The 17,463-nt window shown below is 49.3% G+C and overlaps 1 protein-coding gene across 1 annotated transcript in view; it reads left to right on the top strand.

Moving 5' to 3' along the window:
- Nucleotides 1-6,683, top strand: part of smg6 (SMG6 nonsense mediated mRNA decay factor) — a 45,104-nt gene extending 38,421 nt beyond the window's left edge. Inside the window, 3 exon segments of the mRNA XM_046330495.1 lie at nt 1,496-1,758; nt 1,844-1,925; nt 6,375-6,683. Of these exon segments, the coding sequence (XP_046186451.1) occupies nt 1,496-1,758; nt 1,844-1,925; nt 6,375-6,505 (476 nt within the window). The 3' untranslated portion in view covers nt 6,506-6,683.
- Nucleotides 6,684-17,463: the final 10,780 nt, after the last annotated feature.

The following is a 17,463-nucleotide window of genomic DNA, read 5'->3' as shown; positions in this document are numbered from 1 at the left end:
AAGAAACCGCTCAGGAATTTCACCATGAGGCCAATGGTGATTTTTTAAATAGTTAAGAGTTTAATGGCTGTGACGTGTGATCTGAGGATGCATCAAGAACAGTGTAGTTACTCCACAATAGTAACATATTTGACAGAGTAAGAAGAAAGCCTGTACTGAATAAAAATATTCCAAAACATCCTGTTTTCAACAAGGCACTAAAAGTAATACTGCAACAAAAATCGGGCAAAGAAATTAACTTTATGTCCCGAATACAACGTGTTGTGTTTGGGGCAAACACAACACATCACTGAGTACCACTCTTCATATTTTCAAGCATGGTGGTGGCTGCATCATGTTATGGGTATGCTTGTCATTGGTAAGGACTAGGGAGTTTGTTTTTTAAGATAAAAAAAACGGAATAGAGCGAAGCACAGGCAAAAACCCTGGTTCAGTCTGCTTTCCAACAGACACTGAGAGACATTCACCTTACATCAGGACAATAGCCTCAAACAGAAGGACAAATATACACTGGGCGGCAGGTAGCCTAGTGGTTAGAGTGTAGGGACGGTAGGTAGCCTAGTGGTTAGAGTGTAGGGACGGTAGGTAGCCTAGTGGTTAGAGTGTAGGGACGGTAGGTAGCCTAGTGGTTAGAGTGTAGGGACGGTAGGTAGCCTAGTGGTTAGAGTGTAGAGGAGGTAGGTAGCCTAGTGGTTAGAGTGTAGGGGGTAGGTAGCCTAGTGGTTAGAGTGTAGGGGGTAGGTAGCCTAGTGGTTAGAGTGTCGGGGGGTAGCCTAGTGGTTAGAGTGTAGGGGTAGGTAGCCTGGTGGTTAGAGTGTAGGGGCGGCAGGTAGCCTAGTGGTTAGAGTGTAGGGGCGGCAGGTAGCCTAGTGGTTAGAGAGGTAGCCTAAACTACTCTACCCTAGCCTGGCCTATCCTACTCTACCCTGGCCTATCCGACTCTACCCTAGCCTAGCCGACCCGAGCCTAGCCGACCCTACCCAAGCCGACCCTACCCAAGCCTGGCCGACTGTACCCTACCCAAGCCTGGCCGACTACCCTACCCTGGCCGACCCTACCCTACCCTGGCCGACCCTACCCAAGCCTGGCCGACCCTACCCTACCCAAGCCTAACCTGCCCTAGCCTAGCCTGATTACTTTACAACTTTTCTGAGTAATGTTGACTGTTTATTTCCCTTTTTGTTTGTCTATTCCACTTTCTTTGGCAACGTAAACATGTGTTTCCCGAGTGAGAGAGACAGTTAGGCAGCCATCAATATCAGGTTTTAGGTGTTCGGGGAATGGTTAGTTCTGACTGTAGATGTCTTTGCCCTCTTCTCTCTCTCTTCCTCATTTCTCTCTTCTCTCCCTTCCTCATTTCTCTCTTCTCTCTCTTCCTCATTTCTCTCTTCTCATTCCTCATTTCTCCCTCTCTCTCCCTTCCTAATTTCTCCCTTCTCTCTCCCTTCCTCATTTCTCTCTTCTCTCCCCCTCTTCTCTCCCTCCCCTTCTCCAGTGATAACAGAGTTGGATGGTCTGGCAAAAGGGCAGGAGAGCTGCGATGGCTCTGGCAGTGGGCGTGGTGGCAGTGGTTGTCGTGGAAACGCCGGTGGTGGTGGACCGACCCACGCCCGGTCGGTCCAGGAGAAGGCTAAGGTTGCCGTGGCGTTTCTGGAGCGAGGGTTCGAGGCCAGGGAGCCCTGTCTCAGAGCGCTGACCAGCAGAGGAAGTCAACTGGAGTCTATCGCCTTCCGCAGCGAAGACACCTCCGGACAACAGGTGTGTGTGTGACGTGTATATGAGACGTGTGTCCAAGTGCCCCAGGTCCTCTGTCACGTATTTGACAGTCTCTTTCCGCCTCCAGGGAAACAATGATGATGTCATCTTGTCCTGCTGTCTCCACTACTGCAAAGATGAGGCTAAGAGCTTGATGCCTGCACAGACAAGTAGCTGTCTCCTTCCACCAACACACTCATGCTGCACATGTTGCACAATCTGTCTATACTATATTTATTCTACCTTTACTCCTCCCTCCGTCTCTCATACCTCCCCTCCTCCCTCCGTCTCTCATACCTCCCCTCCTCCCTCCGTCTCTCATACCTCCTCTGTCTCTCATACCTCCCCTCCTCCCTCCGTCTCTCATACCTCCCTCTGTCTCTCATACCCCCCTCCTCCCTCTGTCTCTCATACCTCCCCTCCTCCCTCCGTCTCTCATACCCCCTCCTCCTCCGTCTCTCATACCCCCCTCCTCCCTCTGTCTCTCATACCCCCCTCCTCCCTCTGTCTCTCATACCCCCTCCTCCTCCCTCCGTCTCTCATACCTCCCCTCCTCCCTCCGTCTCTCATACCTCCCCTCCTCCTCTGTCTCTCATACCCCCCTCCTCCCTCTGTCTCTCATACCTCCCTCCTCCCTCTGTCTCTCATACCTCCCCTCCTCCCTCTGTCTCTCATACCCCCCTCCTCCCTCTGTCTCTCATACCCCCCTCCTCCCTCTGTCTCTCATACCTCCCCTCCTCCCTCTGTCTCTCATACCCTCCCTCTGTCTCTCATACCTCCCCTCCTCCCTCCGTCTCTCATACCTCCCCTCCTCCCTGTCTCTCATACCCTCCCTCTCTCTCATACCTCCCCTCCTCCCTCTGTCTCTCATACCCCCACTCCCTCCGTCTCTCATACCTCCCCTCCTCCCTGTCTCTCATACCTCCCCTCCTCCCTGTCTCTCATACCTCCCCTCCTCCCTCTGTCTCTCATACCCTCCCTCTGTCTCTCATACCTCCCTCCTCCCTGTCTCTCATACCTCCCCTCCTCCCTCTGTCTCTCATACCCTCCCTCTGTCTCTCATACCTCCCCTCCTCCCTCTGTCTCTCATACCCTCCCTCTGTCTCTCATACCTCCCCTCCTCCCTCTGTCTCTCATACCTCCCCTCCTCCCTGTCTCTCATACCTCCCCTCCTCCCTCTGTCTCTCATACCCTCCCTCTGTCTCTCATACCTCCCCTCCTCCCTCTGTCTCTCATACCCTCCCTCTGTCTCTCATACCTCCCTCCTCCCTCTGTCTCTCATACCCTCCCTCTGTCTCTCATACCTCCCCTCCTCCCTCTGTCTCTCATACCCCCCTCCTCCCTCCGTCTCTCATACCCCCTCCTCCCTCCGTCTCTCATACCTCCCCTCCTCCCTCCGTCTCTCATATCTCCCCTCCTCCCTCTGTCTCTCCTCCCCTCCTCCCTCTGTCTCTCATACCTCCCCTCCTCCCTGTCTCTCATACCTCCCCTCCTCCCTGTCTCTCATACCTCCCCTCCTCCCTCCGTCTCTCATACCTCCCCTCCTCCCTGTCTCTCATACCTCCCCTCCTCCCTCTGTCTCTCATACCCTCCCTCTGTCTCTCATACCTCCCCTCCTCCCTCTGTCTCTCATACCTCCCCTCCTCCCTCCGTCTCTCATATCTCCGCTCCTCCCTCTGTCTCTCATACCCCCCTCCTCCCTCCGTCTCTCATACCTCCCCTCCTCCCTCTGTCTCTCATACCTCCCCTCCTCCCTCTGTCTCTCATACCCCCCTCCTCCCTCTGTCTCTCATACCTCCCCTCCTCCCTCTGTCTCTCATACCTCCCTCCTCCCTCTGTCTCTCATACCCCCCTCCTCCCTCTGTCTCTAATACCCCCTCCTCCCTCTGTCTCTCATACCCCCCTCCTCCCTCTGTCTCTAATACCTCCCCTCCTCCCTCTGTCTCTCATACCCCCCTCCTCCCTCCGTCTCTCATACCCCCCTCCTCCCTCCGTCTCTCATACCTCCCCTTCTCCCTCCGTCTCTCATACCTCCCCTCCTCCCTGTCTCTCATACCCCCCCTCCTCCCTCCGTCTCTCATACCTCCCCTCCTCCCCTCTGTCTCTAATACCTCCCCTCCTCCCTCTGTCTCTCATACCTCCCCTCCTCCCTCTGTCTCTCATACCCCCTCCTCCCTCTGTCTCTCATACCTCCCCTCCTCCCTCTGTCTCTCATACCCCCCTCCTCCCTCTGTCTCTCATACCCCCTCCTCCCTCTGTCTCTCATACCCCCTCCTCCCTCTGTCTCTCATACCTCCCCTCCTCCCTCTGTCTCTCATACCTCCCCTCCGTCTCCCCTCCTCCGTCTCTCATACCTCCCCTCCTCCCTCCGTCTCTCATATCTCCCCTCCTCTGTCTCTCATACCCCCCCCCTCCTCCCTCCGTCTCTCATACCTCCCTCCTCCCTCCGTCTCTCATACCTCCCCTCCTCCCTCTGTCTCTCATACCTCCCCTCCTCCCTCTGTCTCTCATACCCCCCTCCTCCCTCTGTCTCTCATACCTCCCTCCTCCCTCTGTCTCTCATACCTCCCCTCCTCCCTCTGTCTCTCATACCCCCCTCCTCCCTCTGTCTCTCATACCCCCCCTCCTCCCTCTGTCTCTCATACCTCCCTCCTCCCTCTGTCTCTCATACCTCCCTCTGTCTCCCCTCCTCCGTCTCTCATACCTCCCCTCCTCCTCCGTCTCTCATATCTCCCCTCCTCTGTCTCTCATACCCCCCTCCGTCTCCCCTCCTCCCTCCGTCTCTCATACCTCCCCTCCTCCCTCCGTCTCTCATATCTCCCCCTCCTCTGTCTCTCATACCTCCCCTCCTCCTGTCTCTCATACCTCCCCTCCTCCCTCTGTCTCTCATACCCTCCCTCTGTCTCTCATACCTCCCCTCCTCCCTCTGTCTCTCATACCCTCCCTCTGTCTCTCATACCTCCCCTCCTCCCTCTGTCTCTCATACCCTCCCTCTGTCTCTCATACCTCCCTCCTCCCTCTGTCTCTCATACCCCCCTCCTCCCTCCGTCTCTCATACCCCCCTCCTCCCTCCGTCTCTCATACCTCCCCTCCTCCCTCCGTCTCTCATATCTCCCCTCCTCCCTCTGTCTCTCATATCTCCCCTCCTCCCTCTGTCTCTCACCTCCCCTCCTCCCTGTCTCTCATACCTCCCCTCCTCCCTGTCTCTCATACCTCCCCTCCTCCCTCCGTCTCTCATACCTCCCCTCCTCCCTGTCTCTCATACCTCCCCCTCCTCCCTCTGTCTCTCATACCCTCCTCTGTCTCTCATACCTCCCCTCCTCCCTCTGTCTCTCATACCTCCCCTCCTCCCTCCGTCTCTCATATCTCCACTCCTCCCTCTGTCTCTCATACCCCCCTCCTCCCTCCGTCTCTCATACCTCCCCTCCTCCCTCTGTCTCTCATACCTCCCTCCTCCCTCTGTCTCTCATACCCCCCTCCTCCCTCTGTCTCTCATACCTCCCCTCCTCCCTCTGTCTCTCATACCTCCCCTCCTCCCTCTGTCTCTCATACCCCCTCCTCCCTCTGTCTCTAATACCCCCTCCTCCCTCTGTCTCTCATACCCCCCTCCTCCCTCTGTCTCTAATACCTCCCCTCCTCCCTCTGTCTCTCATGCCCCCCTCCTCCCTCCGTCTCTCATACCCCCCTCCTCCCTCCGTCTCTCATACCTCCCCTTCTCCCTCCGTCTCTCATACCTCCCCTCCTCCCTGTCTCTCATACCCCCCTCCTCCCTCCGTCTCTCATACCTCCCCTCCTCCCTCTGTCTCTAATACCTCCCCTCCTCCCTCTGTCTCTCATACCTCCCCTCCTCCCTCTGTCTCTCATACCCCCCCTCCCTCCCTCTGTCTCTCATACCTCCCCCTCCTCCCTCTGTCTCTCATACCCCCCTCCTCCCTCTGTCTCTCATACCCCCCTCCTCCCTCTGTCTCTCATACCCCCCCCTCCTCCCTCTGTCTCTCATACCTCCCCTCCTCCCTCTGTCTCTCATACCTCCCTCCGTCTCCCCTCCTCCGTCTCTCATACCTCCCCTCCTCCCTCCGTCTCTCATATCTCCCCTCCTCTGTCTCTCATACCCCCCTCCCTCCTCCCTCCGTCTCTCATACCTCCCCTCCTCCCTCCGTCTCTCATACCTCCCTCCTCCCTCTGTCTCTCATACCTCCCCTCCTCCCTCTGTCTCTCATACCCCCCTCCTCCCTCTGTCTCTCATACCTCCCCTCCTCCCTCTGTCTCTCATACCTCCCCTCCTCCCTCTGTCTCTCATACCCCCTCCTCCCTCTGTCTCTCATACCCCCTCCTCCCTCTGTCTCTCATACCTCCCCTCCTCCCTCTGTCTCTCATACCTCCCCTCTGTCTCCCCTCCTCCGTCTCTCATACCTCCCTCCTCCCTCCGTCTCTCATATCTCCCCTCCTCTGTCTCTCATACCCCCTCCGTCTCCCCTCCTCCCTCCGTCTCTCATACCTCCCCTCCTCCCTCCGTCTCTCATATCTCCCCTCCTCTGTCTCTCATACCCCCCCTCCGTCTCCCCTCCTCCCTCCGTCTCTCATATCTCCCCTCCTCTGTCTTCCTTCCTCTCTCCCAGACGGTCCGGTGCGTTTGCGTCGGGAGGTGGTTCTCCTGACAGATGACCGTAACCTGCGTGTCAAAGCCCTGACCAGGAATGTGCCGGTCAGAGACATCCCCGCATTCCTCACCTGGGCCAAAGTGGGCTGAACCGGGTCACACACAGACCACGCCCAGAGCACCCAGACAACCAATCAACTGCTGATAACCGCTGGCCACCTCCCACACCACCTTGGAGTGGAGAAGGAGAATATACACTAATGCAGAAGAGAAGACTGTTGGGGGGAGAGAGAGACGAAGGAGAAACTCATTTTTTTTGTTGGTGGAAAAGCTCAAATGAAAACTTTTTAAAAAGCTTCTTTTTTGGGGGAGGAGTGGAATGAGTTGAATTGTCTGAGAGCTTTTTTCTCCTCTCGTTGTGGTGAGGTAGGTGTGTGTGTTAACTGCTTCTCTCAGAGGGAAGTAGGAGGGAGGACAGGAGCAGGGAGAGATGCAGGAAGAACTGCAGAAGAGAGAGAGCGAGAGGAGGTGTGTGTGTTATTAACTGGCTCTCCATTCCAGCCCTTCATAACTTCTGCAGTGTGTTCACAAGGCCAGCAGCAGTATTTACCTCTGTGGAAACAACAGAGCAGAGAAGGAAGAGGGAGAGAGAGAGAGAGAGGTTAGGGCTGAGGAGGAAGGCCGTAGCCTGACTGAAGACTTATCACTGGCTGTGTGATTTGTCTGTTTAACTGACATCTTGTCTGTAACCTCAGAGCAGCACAGAGAGAGGCCCTGTAGTGGCAAGGAGGGCGGCTGTGGTGATGGGTTACCAGGTTCTGGTGTATTAGATAGGGGATTGGTACCCCGCCTTAATCTCCTTGACGCGGAGCCACGCGCTCAGCCTCGGATGGCCAGGATGTGGTTTGCATCCCAGTTGCCCAGCAACAGTGTTGGTGATGTTGGTGCCCCAGCAGCTTGATGGTGACGGAGTCATTTCCAAGTTGGGGTTTCTATAAAGGAGCAGCTTTAAAAAAAAAATCAAAAGACGAAGAAAATAGACTTTTTCTGATTTAGCATTGTGGTTGTGGCGGTGTGTTTTAGTTGGTATCCATTGTGTGTGTGTGTGTGTGTGTGTGTGTACACGTGTGTGTGTGTGTGTGTGTGTGTACACGTGTGTGTGTGTGTGTGTACACGTGTGTGTGTGTGTGTGTGTGTGTGTGTGTGTGTGTGTGTGTGTGTGTGTGTGTGTGTGTGTGTGTGTGTGTGTGTGTGTGTGTGTGTGTGTGTGTGTGTGTGTGTGTGTGTGTGTGTGTGTGTGTGTGTGATGTTTATGCTCTCCAGAAGAGCTCGTCTTTCTGCTTCCATTTTTTTCCACCCACAAACCGTTTAGGTTTGATTTAAAGTTTTTTAACAAGTCAAATAAGATTTGAATGATTTATTTCATCATATAATTGAGTTTGTTTCTCTTGGGTTTTTACCACCACCTGTGGGGTAAACTCAACAGCTTGTTCAGCTTCTATTCATGATCTATTTTTCTTCACATTGAGTACAGAACTCCGCTGATCTGAGTGAACATATCTAGACATGTTCAGTAACATGCGTGTGCGTAACAGGATTTCTCGTTACTGGTAATTGGCGGATTTTTTCCCCACTCCCTAAAAAATCAAACAAGGTAAGGCGATAAGTATAATTTGCCTCGGCCAAATTGTCCGGAAGAATCCCATTTGCAAAAGATTGTTGTTGTTGTTGTTGTTGATGGAAATACATTTATCCGGTCTTGCTTATCGGCCTGTAGGTAAATGTGCATAATTAAGTGGAATTAAATTGTCGCGTTCCTTTTTCCCAGTCGTCCTGTCTTCCCACGGCATACAGAGACCTGAACATCACCTGTCAGACAGAGCTGCTGAGACTCTGGTTCAGCTCGTTGCTGGACTGACTTTTATAAGCCCAGTTATTATTACGCAACAATTCTACATGCAATCGCGTGTTAACAGTTTTGATTGCCACAATTTTTTTTACTTTTTTTAAATGACCTATTTTTATTTCTCAACTGGTCTTATTGAAGTGCGCCTCCAATTTGAGTGCATATGTAACGGTCAGCAGTCTATCAGCGCCTCACCCACCACCTGGCAATGTGAGCTGGAGGCAATGTGCATTTTGAAAACAGTGCTTTCACAACACTTGACTTTTTTTTCCACATTCTGTTCTTAAAAGCCTGAATATAAAATGGATTTGATTTTGTGTCACTGATCTACACACAATACGCCCATAATGACATCACAATACGGCCATAATGACATCACAATACGCCCATAATGACATCACAATACGGCCATAATGACATCACAATACGCCCATAATGACATCACAATACCCCATAATGACATCACAATACGCCCATAATGACATCACAATACGCCCATAATGACATCACAATACGGCCATAATGACATCACAATACGCCCATAATGACATCACAATACCCCATAATGACAAGGTGGAATTATGTTTTTAGAAATGAACTAAAAATGAAAGGCTGAAATGTCTTGAGTCAATAAGTATTCAAACCCTTTTGTTATGGCCTAAATTGGTGCTTAACAAGTCAAAAAGTTGCATGGACCGACTGTGCAATAATGTTCAACATGATTTTTAAATTACTTATTTCAAGCACAGATTCAACCAGGGAGGTTTTCCAAAGGTTTTCAAAGAAGGGCACCTATTGGTAAAAACCCCAAAAAGCAGACATTGAATATCCCTTTGAGAATGGTGAAGTTATTAATTTCACTTTGGATGGTGTATCAATACACCCAGTCACTACAAAGATACAGGCGTCCTTCCTAACTCAGTTGCCGGAGAGGAAAGAAACCACTCAGGAATTTCACCATGAGGCCAATGGTGAAAAATGGTTACAAGGTTTAATGGCTCAGATAGTAGATAACTAAGGATGGGTCAACAACATTGTAGTTACTCCACAATACTAACCTAATTGACAGAGTGAAAACTATTCCAAAACATCCCATCCTGTTTGCAATAAGGCACTAAAGTAATACTGCAAAAAAAATTGCCGAAGAATTTAACTTTTTGTATAAAGTGTTATATTTGGGTCAAATACAACTTATTACTGAGTACCACTCTTCATATTTTCTCTCCCCCCCCTGCTTTGGTGGCTTTTTTTGGGGGGGGTGGGGTAAAAAAGACAGAGTAGAGCTAGGCACAGGAAAAACTCCTAGAGGAAAACTTGGTTCAGTCTGCTTTCCACCAGACACTGGGAGATGAAATCACCTTTCAGCAGGACAACAACCTAAAACACACACTGGAATTGCTTACCACAGCTGTAATCGCTCTAGACAACATTAGATGTTACAGTTTTTACTTAAATTGGCAATAAAACTATGGCAAGACTTGGAAATGTCTGTCTAGCAATGATCAACAAACAACTTGACAGAGCTTGAACAATTTTTGTAATAATAAGTGCAAATATTGTACAATCCAGGTGTGTAAAGCTCTTAGAGACTTACCCAGAAAGACTCACAGCTGTGATCGCTCTTAGAGACTTACCCAGAAAGACTCACAGCTGTGATCACTCTTAGAGACTTACCCAGAAAGACTCACAGCTGTGATCACTCTTAGAGACTTACCCAGAAAGACTCACAGCTGTGATCACTCTTAGAGACTTACCCAGAAAGACTCACAGCTGTGATCACTCTTAGAGACTTACCCAGAAAGACTCACAGCTGTAATCTCTCTTAGAGACTCACCCAGAAAGACTCACAGGTGTAATCACTCTTAGAGACTTACCCAGAAAGACTCACAGCTCTTAGAGACTCACCCAGAAAGACTCACAGCTGTGATCACTCTTAGAGACTTACCCAGAAAGACTCACAGCTGTAATCGCTCTTAGAGACTTACCCAGAAAGACTCACAGCTGTGATCACTCTTCGAGACTTACCCAGAAAGACTCACAGCTGTAATCGCTCTTAGAGACTTACCCAGAAAGACTCACAGCTGTAATCGCTCTTAGAGACTTACCCAGAAAGACTCACAGCTGTAATCGCTCTTAGAGACTTACCCAGAAAGACTCACAGCTGTAATCGCTCTTAGAGACTTACCCAGAAAGACTCACAGCTGTAATCGCTCTTAGAGACTTACCCAGAAAGACTCACAGCTGTAATCGCTCTTAAAGACTTACCCAGAAAGACTCACAGCTGTAATCGCTCTTAGAGACTTACCCAGAAAGACTCACAGCTGTAATCACTCTTAGAGACTTACCCAGAAAGACTCACAGCTGTAATCGCTCTTAGAGACTTACCCAGAAAGACTCACAACTATAATCGCTCTTAAAGACTTACCCAGAAAGACTCACAGCTGTAATCGCTCTTAGAGACTTACCCAGAAAGACTCACAACTATAATCGCTCTTAAAGACTTACCCAGAAAGACTCACAACTATAATCGCTCTTAGAGACTTACCCAGAAAGACTCACAGCTGTAATCGCTCTTAGAGACTCACCCAGAAAGACTCACAACTATAATCGCTCTTAAAGACTTACCCAGAAAGACTCAACTATAATCGCTCTTAGAGACTTACCCAGAAAGACTCACAGCTGTAATCGCTCTTAGAGACTTACCCAGAAAGACTCACAGCTGTAATCGCTCTTAGAGACTTACCCAGAAAGACTCACAGCTGTAAACACTGATAAAGGTGATTCTAACATGTATTGACTCAAGGGGGTCGAATACTTATCTAATCAATATATATTTGTGTTTTGAATTTTTCTTTGACAAGAATATTTTGTGTAGATCGTTGACCGAAAAATCCATTTTAATCCCAGTTTGTAACGTCAGAAAACGTGGAAATGGTTAAGGGGTGTGAATACTTTCTCTGAAGGCACCCGAAAGGTTTTACTTCATATTATGAGTCTTACAATGTTCGACCATAAACGTGGAGGCAATTATTTTATAAAGACTTCCTCATTAAGCCATTTCTCTCCTATTCTATTGGTTTTTCATATCAACAATAGTCATATTAGCAAACCGTATTTTACATCGTTAGATCCTCTTTCTAACAGAGATGATGATCTGAGATGCATTGTGTTTACAAAAGTATGTGGACACCACTTCAAAATAGTGGATTTCGGGCTATTTCAGACACCCGTTGCTGACAGGTTTATCAAAATCGAGTACACAACCATGCAATCTCCATAGACTAACATTGGCAGTAGAATGGCCTTATTGAAGAGCTCAGTGACTTTCAACGTAATGCCACCTTTCCAACAAGTCAGTTTGTCAAATGTCTGCCCTGGTCAACTGTAGGTGTTGTTATTGTGAAGAGGAAACGTCTAGGAGCAACAACGGCTCAGCTGCGAAGTGGTAGGCCACACAAGCTCACAGAACGGAACCGCCGAGTGCTGAAGCGTGTAAAAATCATCTGTCCTCGTGTAACGGATGTGAAACGGCTAGCTTAGTTAGCGGTGGTGCACGCTAAATAGCGTTTCAATCGGTGACGTCACTTGCTCTGAGACCTTGAAGTATACCACACCTTGAAGTGGTTTCCCCTTGCTCTGCAAGGTGGAAGAGGGATAATGGTCTGGGGCTGTTTTTCATGGTTCAGGCTTTTGTGGAGCGATGGGTAACGATGCTTCGTGGGTAACTGTTGTTGATGTGTGCAGAGGGTCCCTGGTTCGCGCCCGGGTATAAACGAGGAACGGTCTACAGTTATACTGTTACACTCGGTTGCAACACTCACTACAGAGTTCCTAACTGCCTCTGGAAGCAACGTCGGCACAAGAACTGTTCATCGGTGGCTTCATGAAATGGGTTTCCGTGGCCGAGCAGCCGCACGCAAGCCTAACATGCACAGTGCCAAGCGTCGGCTGGAGTGGTGTAAAGGTCGCGGGCAATGGAAACGGGTTCTCTGAAGGGTTGAATCACGCTTCACCTTCTGGCAGTCCGATGGATGCTAGGAGGACGGCTACCTGCCCCAATTCATAGTGCCAACTGTAAAGTTTGGTGGAGGAGGGATAATAGTCTGGGGCTGTTTTTCATGGTTCAGGCCCCTTAGTTCCAGTGAACGGAAATAATTACATTCCATCACACAATGACATTCTAGACGATTCTGTGCTTCCAACTTTATGGCAACAGTTTGGGGAAGGCCCTTTCCTGTTTCAGCATGACGTCCACACAGAAATGGTTTGTCGAGATCGGTGTGGAAGAACTTGACTGGCCTGCACATTGCCCTGACCTAAACCCCATCGAACACCTTTGGGATGAATTGGAACACCAACTGCCTAATGGCGCAACATCACTAATGCTCTTGTGGCTGAATGGAAGCAAGTCCCCGCAGCAATGTTCCAACATTTAGTGGAAAGCCTTCCCAGAAGAGTGGAGGCTGTTATAGCAGCAATGTTCCAACATCTAGTGGAAAGCCTTCCCAGAAGAGTGGAGGCTGTTATAGCAGCAATGTTCCAACATCTAGTGGAAAGCCTTCCCAGAAGAGTGGAGGCTGTTATAGCAGCAATGTTCCAACATCTAGTGGAAAGCCTTCCCAGAAGAGTGGAGGCTGTTATAGCAGCAATGTTCCAACATCTAGTGGAAAGCCTTCCCAGAAGAGTGGAGGCTGTTATAGCAGCAATGTTCCAACATCTAGTGGAAAGCCTTCCCAGAAGAGTGGAGGCTGTTATAGCAGCAATGTTCCAACATCTAGTAGAAAGCCTTCCCAGAAGAGTGGAGGCTGTTATAGCAGCAATGTTCCAACATCTAGTGGAAAGCCTTCCCAGAAGAGTGGAGGCTGTTATAGCAGCAGTGTTCCAACATCTAGTGGAAAGCCTTCCCAGAAGAGTGGAGGCTGTTATAGCAGCAGTGTTCCAACATCTAGTGGAAAGCCTTCCCAGAAGAGTGGAGGCTGTTATAGCAGCAATGTTCCAACATTTAGTGGAAAGCCTTCCCAGAAGAGTGGAGGCTGTTATAGCAGCAATGTTCCAACATCTAGTGGAAAGCCTTCCCAGAAGAGTGGAGGCTGTTATAGCAGCAATGTTCCAACATCTAGTGGAAAGCCTTCCCAGAAGAGTGGAGGCTGTTATAGCAGCAATGTTCCAACATCTAGTGGAAAGCCTTCCCAGAAGAGTGGAGGCTGTTATAGCAGCAATGTTCCAACATCTAGTAGAAAGCCTTCCCAGAAGAGTGGAGGCTGTTATAGCAGCAATGTTCCAACATCTAGTAGAAAGCCTTCCCAGAAGAGTGGAGGCTATTATAGCAGCAATGTTCCAACATCTAGTGGAAAGCCTTCCCAGAAGAGTGGAGGCTGTTATAGCAGCAATGTTCCAACATCTAGTAGAAAGCCTTCCCAGAAGAGTGGAGGCTGTTGTAGTAGCAATGTTCCAACATTTAGTGGAAAGCCTTCCCATAAGAGTGGAGGCTGTTATAGCAGCAAAGGAGGGAACCAGCTCCATATTAAATGGCCATGATTTTTGGAAGGAGATTTTCGATGAGCAGGTGTCCACATATTTTGGTCATGTAGTGTGTATATATATCAAACGGTGTTTTCTCACGAAAATGCCTTTTTTTTATTTTATTTTATTTTTCATTACAGGAGTTGCATGTTTGGTTAAGATGAATAAACAAAATGTGATTTCCGTCATTCTGAACACCGTGGGTGAATGCACTAAACGGGTTGATGCAGCCGATGCATAATTCTCCGCTAAAATTTTCAGATGTCGTCTGACGTCATCAATTAAAACGTGTCCGGTCACTTTGCCCGGCCCCTACATTTTGCTTAAGAAAAACCCCTGGTTACGCAAACAACTCCTCGTGCATATGAACCCGCGTGCGTCACAGTACTTTCGCAACCATACAACGTCCCACACGCTGTAAACAAATATAACATCTGTGAATTACATTTTACCTGACGTAAATGTTTACGTCATGTCGGCATGCTGTGATCGTTTTGTTATATGCGTGCTCACGTTGTGTTACCAGTTCTACAGACCGTCCAGAGTTAGTTAGCCCTCCGTTTATTACCAGTCTATATGACAGGAACACACACGTCTGTAACAGTCTGTTAGCCAAGTCTACGAACAACTACAGATAACATTAGTTATTACTCTCGATCGTTTGGTCTTTACCTTTGTGTGTGCCTGTGTGTACACTTTTAATTTATTCAAGAATATTTGGGTGAAACTAGCTAGCTAACTGAAATCACAAGCCTGCATGTTCTAGCCTCTCAATGTTTTCCATTTTCTGTTTGAATAAAATATTTGTTTTGATTCAAATCAGTTGTCTGTTTTATTTACGTGTTTTACGTGTGGTTGTGGTGCGCAATGATCTGTTTACATGTATACTGATGTGGCAAAGCCTTTAGATGCAAGTACTCCTTCAAACAAACATGTGAGGACCACTGTCCCAGGCGCAGCAACATACAGCGGTCCTGTGTGCAGCAAAGGCTTGAAGAAACCAAAGCCTTTAAAAAAAAAACAAGATAAGTCACACAGAGGAGAAATCACACAAGTGTCCAGTGTGCATTAAACACATCACGAGTGCAAAGAATGTGACAAATGCTTCTACTGCAAGGAGCACCTGGTGACTCACACAGGGGAGAAACTTTAGGTGCTCTGCATGTGGAAAAGGCTTCACATCAGCCTCTTCTCTAAAAAAAATTCAGCCACACTGGAGAGAAATCGAATCAGTGCCATGAATGTGGCAAATTCAACAATCATATAGGTTGTAGTGTGGGGGGTACCAACCAGGTTATAGGGGGGGGGGGTACCAACCAGGTTGTAGTGTGTGGGGGGGTACCAACCAGGTTATAGTGTGGGGGTACCAACCAGGTTATAGGGGGGGGTACCAACCAGGTTGTAGTGTGGGTGTGGGTTATAGGTGGGGGGGGGTACCAACCAGGTTATAGTGTGGGGGGGTACCAACCAGGTTGTAGTGTGGGGGGTACCAACCAGGTTATAGTGTGGGGGGGTACCAACCAGGTTATAGTGTGGGGGGGTACCAACCAGGTTATAGTGTGGGGGGTGCCAACCAGGTTATAGTGTGGGGGGGTGCCAACCAGGTTATAGTGTGGGGGTACCAACCAGGTTATAGTGTGTGGGGGGTACCAACCAGGTTATAGTGTGGGGGGGGTACCAACCAGGTTATAGTGTGGGGGGGGGTACCAACCAGGTTATAGTGTGGGGGGGTACCAACCAGGTTATAGTGTGGGGGGGGGGTACCAACCATGTTATAGTGTGGGGGGTACCAACCAGGTTATAGTGTGGGGGGGGGTACCAACCAGGTTATAGTGTGGGGGTACCAACCAGGTTATAGTGTGGGGGTACCAACCAGGTTATAGTGTGGGGGTACCAACCAGGTTATAGTGTGGGGGGGGGGGTACCAACCAGGTTATAGTGTGGGGGGTTATAGTGTGGGGGTACCAAGGGTTATAGTGTGGGGGGGTACCAACCAGGTTGTAGTGTGGGGGGGTACCAACCAGGTTGTAGTGTGGGGGGGGTACCAACCAGGTTATAGTGTGGGGGTACCAACCAGGTTATAGTGTGGGGGGGGGTACCAACCAGGTTATAGTGTGGGGGTACCAACCAAGTCAGTACTTTGCTGAAGCACCTTTGGCAGCGAGTCATCTTCGGTATGACGCTACAAGTTTTGCAAATCAAATCAAAGATTATTTGTCATGTGCACCGAATACAACAGTGAAATGCTTAATTACAGGCTCTAACCAATAGTGCAAATAAAAGGTGTGTGTGTAGGTAAGTAAAGAAATAAAACAACAGTAAAAAGACAGGCTAAAAGTAAAGAGGCTATATACAGTAGAGGCTATATACAGTAGAGAGGCTATATACAGTAGAGAAGCTATAAACAGACACCAGTTAGTCAGGCTGATTGAGGTAGTATGTACATGTAGATATGGTTAAAGTGACTATGCATATATGATGAACAGAGAGTAGCAGCAGCGTAAAAGAGGGGTTGGCGGGTGGCGGGACACAATGCAGATAGCCCGGTTAGCCATTTGACTACCTGTTCAGGAGTCTTATGGCTTGGGGGTAAAAACTGTTGAGAAGCCTTTTTGTCCTAGACTTGGCACTCCAGTACCGCTTGCCATGCGGTAGTAGAGAGAACAGTCTGTGACTGGGGTCTTTGACAATTTTTAGGGCCTTCCTCTGACACCGCCTGGTGTAGAGGTCCTGGATGGCAGGCAGCTTTGCCCCAGTGATGTACTGGGCCATACGCACTACCCTCCGAAGTGCCTTGCGGTCGGAGGCCGAGCAATAACCGTACCAGGCAATGATGCACACCTGTATTTGGGGGGTTTCTCCCATTCTTCTCTGCAGATCCTCTCATGTTCTGTCAGGTTGGATGGGAAGTGTTGCTGCACAGCTATTATCAGGTCTCTCCAGAGATCTTCGATTGGGTTCAAAACTTCTAGTGGTGTTCTCCACATGGCCAGACTTCTAGTGGTCTTCTCCACATGGCCAGACTTCTAGTGGTCTTCTCCACATGGCCAGACTTCTAGTGGTCTTCTCCACATGGCCAGACTTCTAGTGGTCTTCTCCACATGGCCAGACTTCTAGTGGTCTTCTCCACATGGCCAGACTTCTAGTGGTCTTCTCCACATGGCCAGACTTCTAGTGGTCTTCTCCACATGGCCAGACTTCTAGTGGTCTTCTCCACATGGCCAGACTTCTAGTGGTCTTCTCCACATGGCCAGACTTCTAGTGGTCTTCTCCACATGGCCAGACTTCTAGTGGTCTTCCCCACATGGCCAGACTTCTAGTGGTCTTCTCCACATGGCCAGACTTCCAGTGGTCTTCTCCCCTTTTAAATCATCTGTTGCTCATCCTTGAAAAATGACTGAAATAGACACAATTCGACATACTGTACAAACAATTATCTAGGCTTTTTCTTTTACCCGCTTTTTCTCATCAATTTCATTAACTAGCTAACTAAAGTGTCGTCAGTGGCTCGCTAACACGGAGAAACGGGACTAAATAAATTCATGGATTGGACACGGGTCTCGGATTTCGTTGGAGATGACCTCCAGGATTTTCCTGCAGGAAGTTGTAGTCTCGGTGAGGTGTTCTTATGTTGCTAATTAGCGTTTCAAATTTGAGAGTAAATTGAGGCTAAAATATT

The sequence above is a fragment of the Oncorhynchus gorbuscha genome, linkage group LG02 (assembly GCF_021184085.1).
Source record: "Oncorhynchus gorbuscha isolate QuinsamMale2020 ecotype Even-year linkage group LG02, OgorEven_v1.0, whole genome shotgun sequence".
Lineage (NCBI taxonomy): Eukaryota > Metazoa > Chordata > Actinopteri > Salmoniformes > Salmonidae > Oncorhynchus > Oncorhynchus gorbuscha.
Note: the sequence above shows the minus strand (reverse complement) of the source record. Positions and strands in the feature narration are given on the sequence as shown.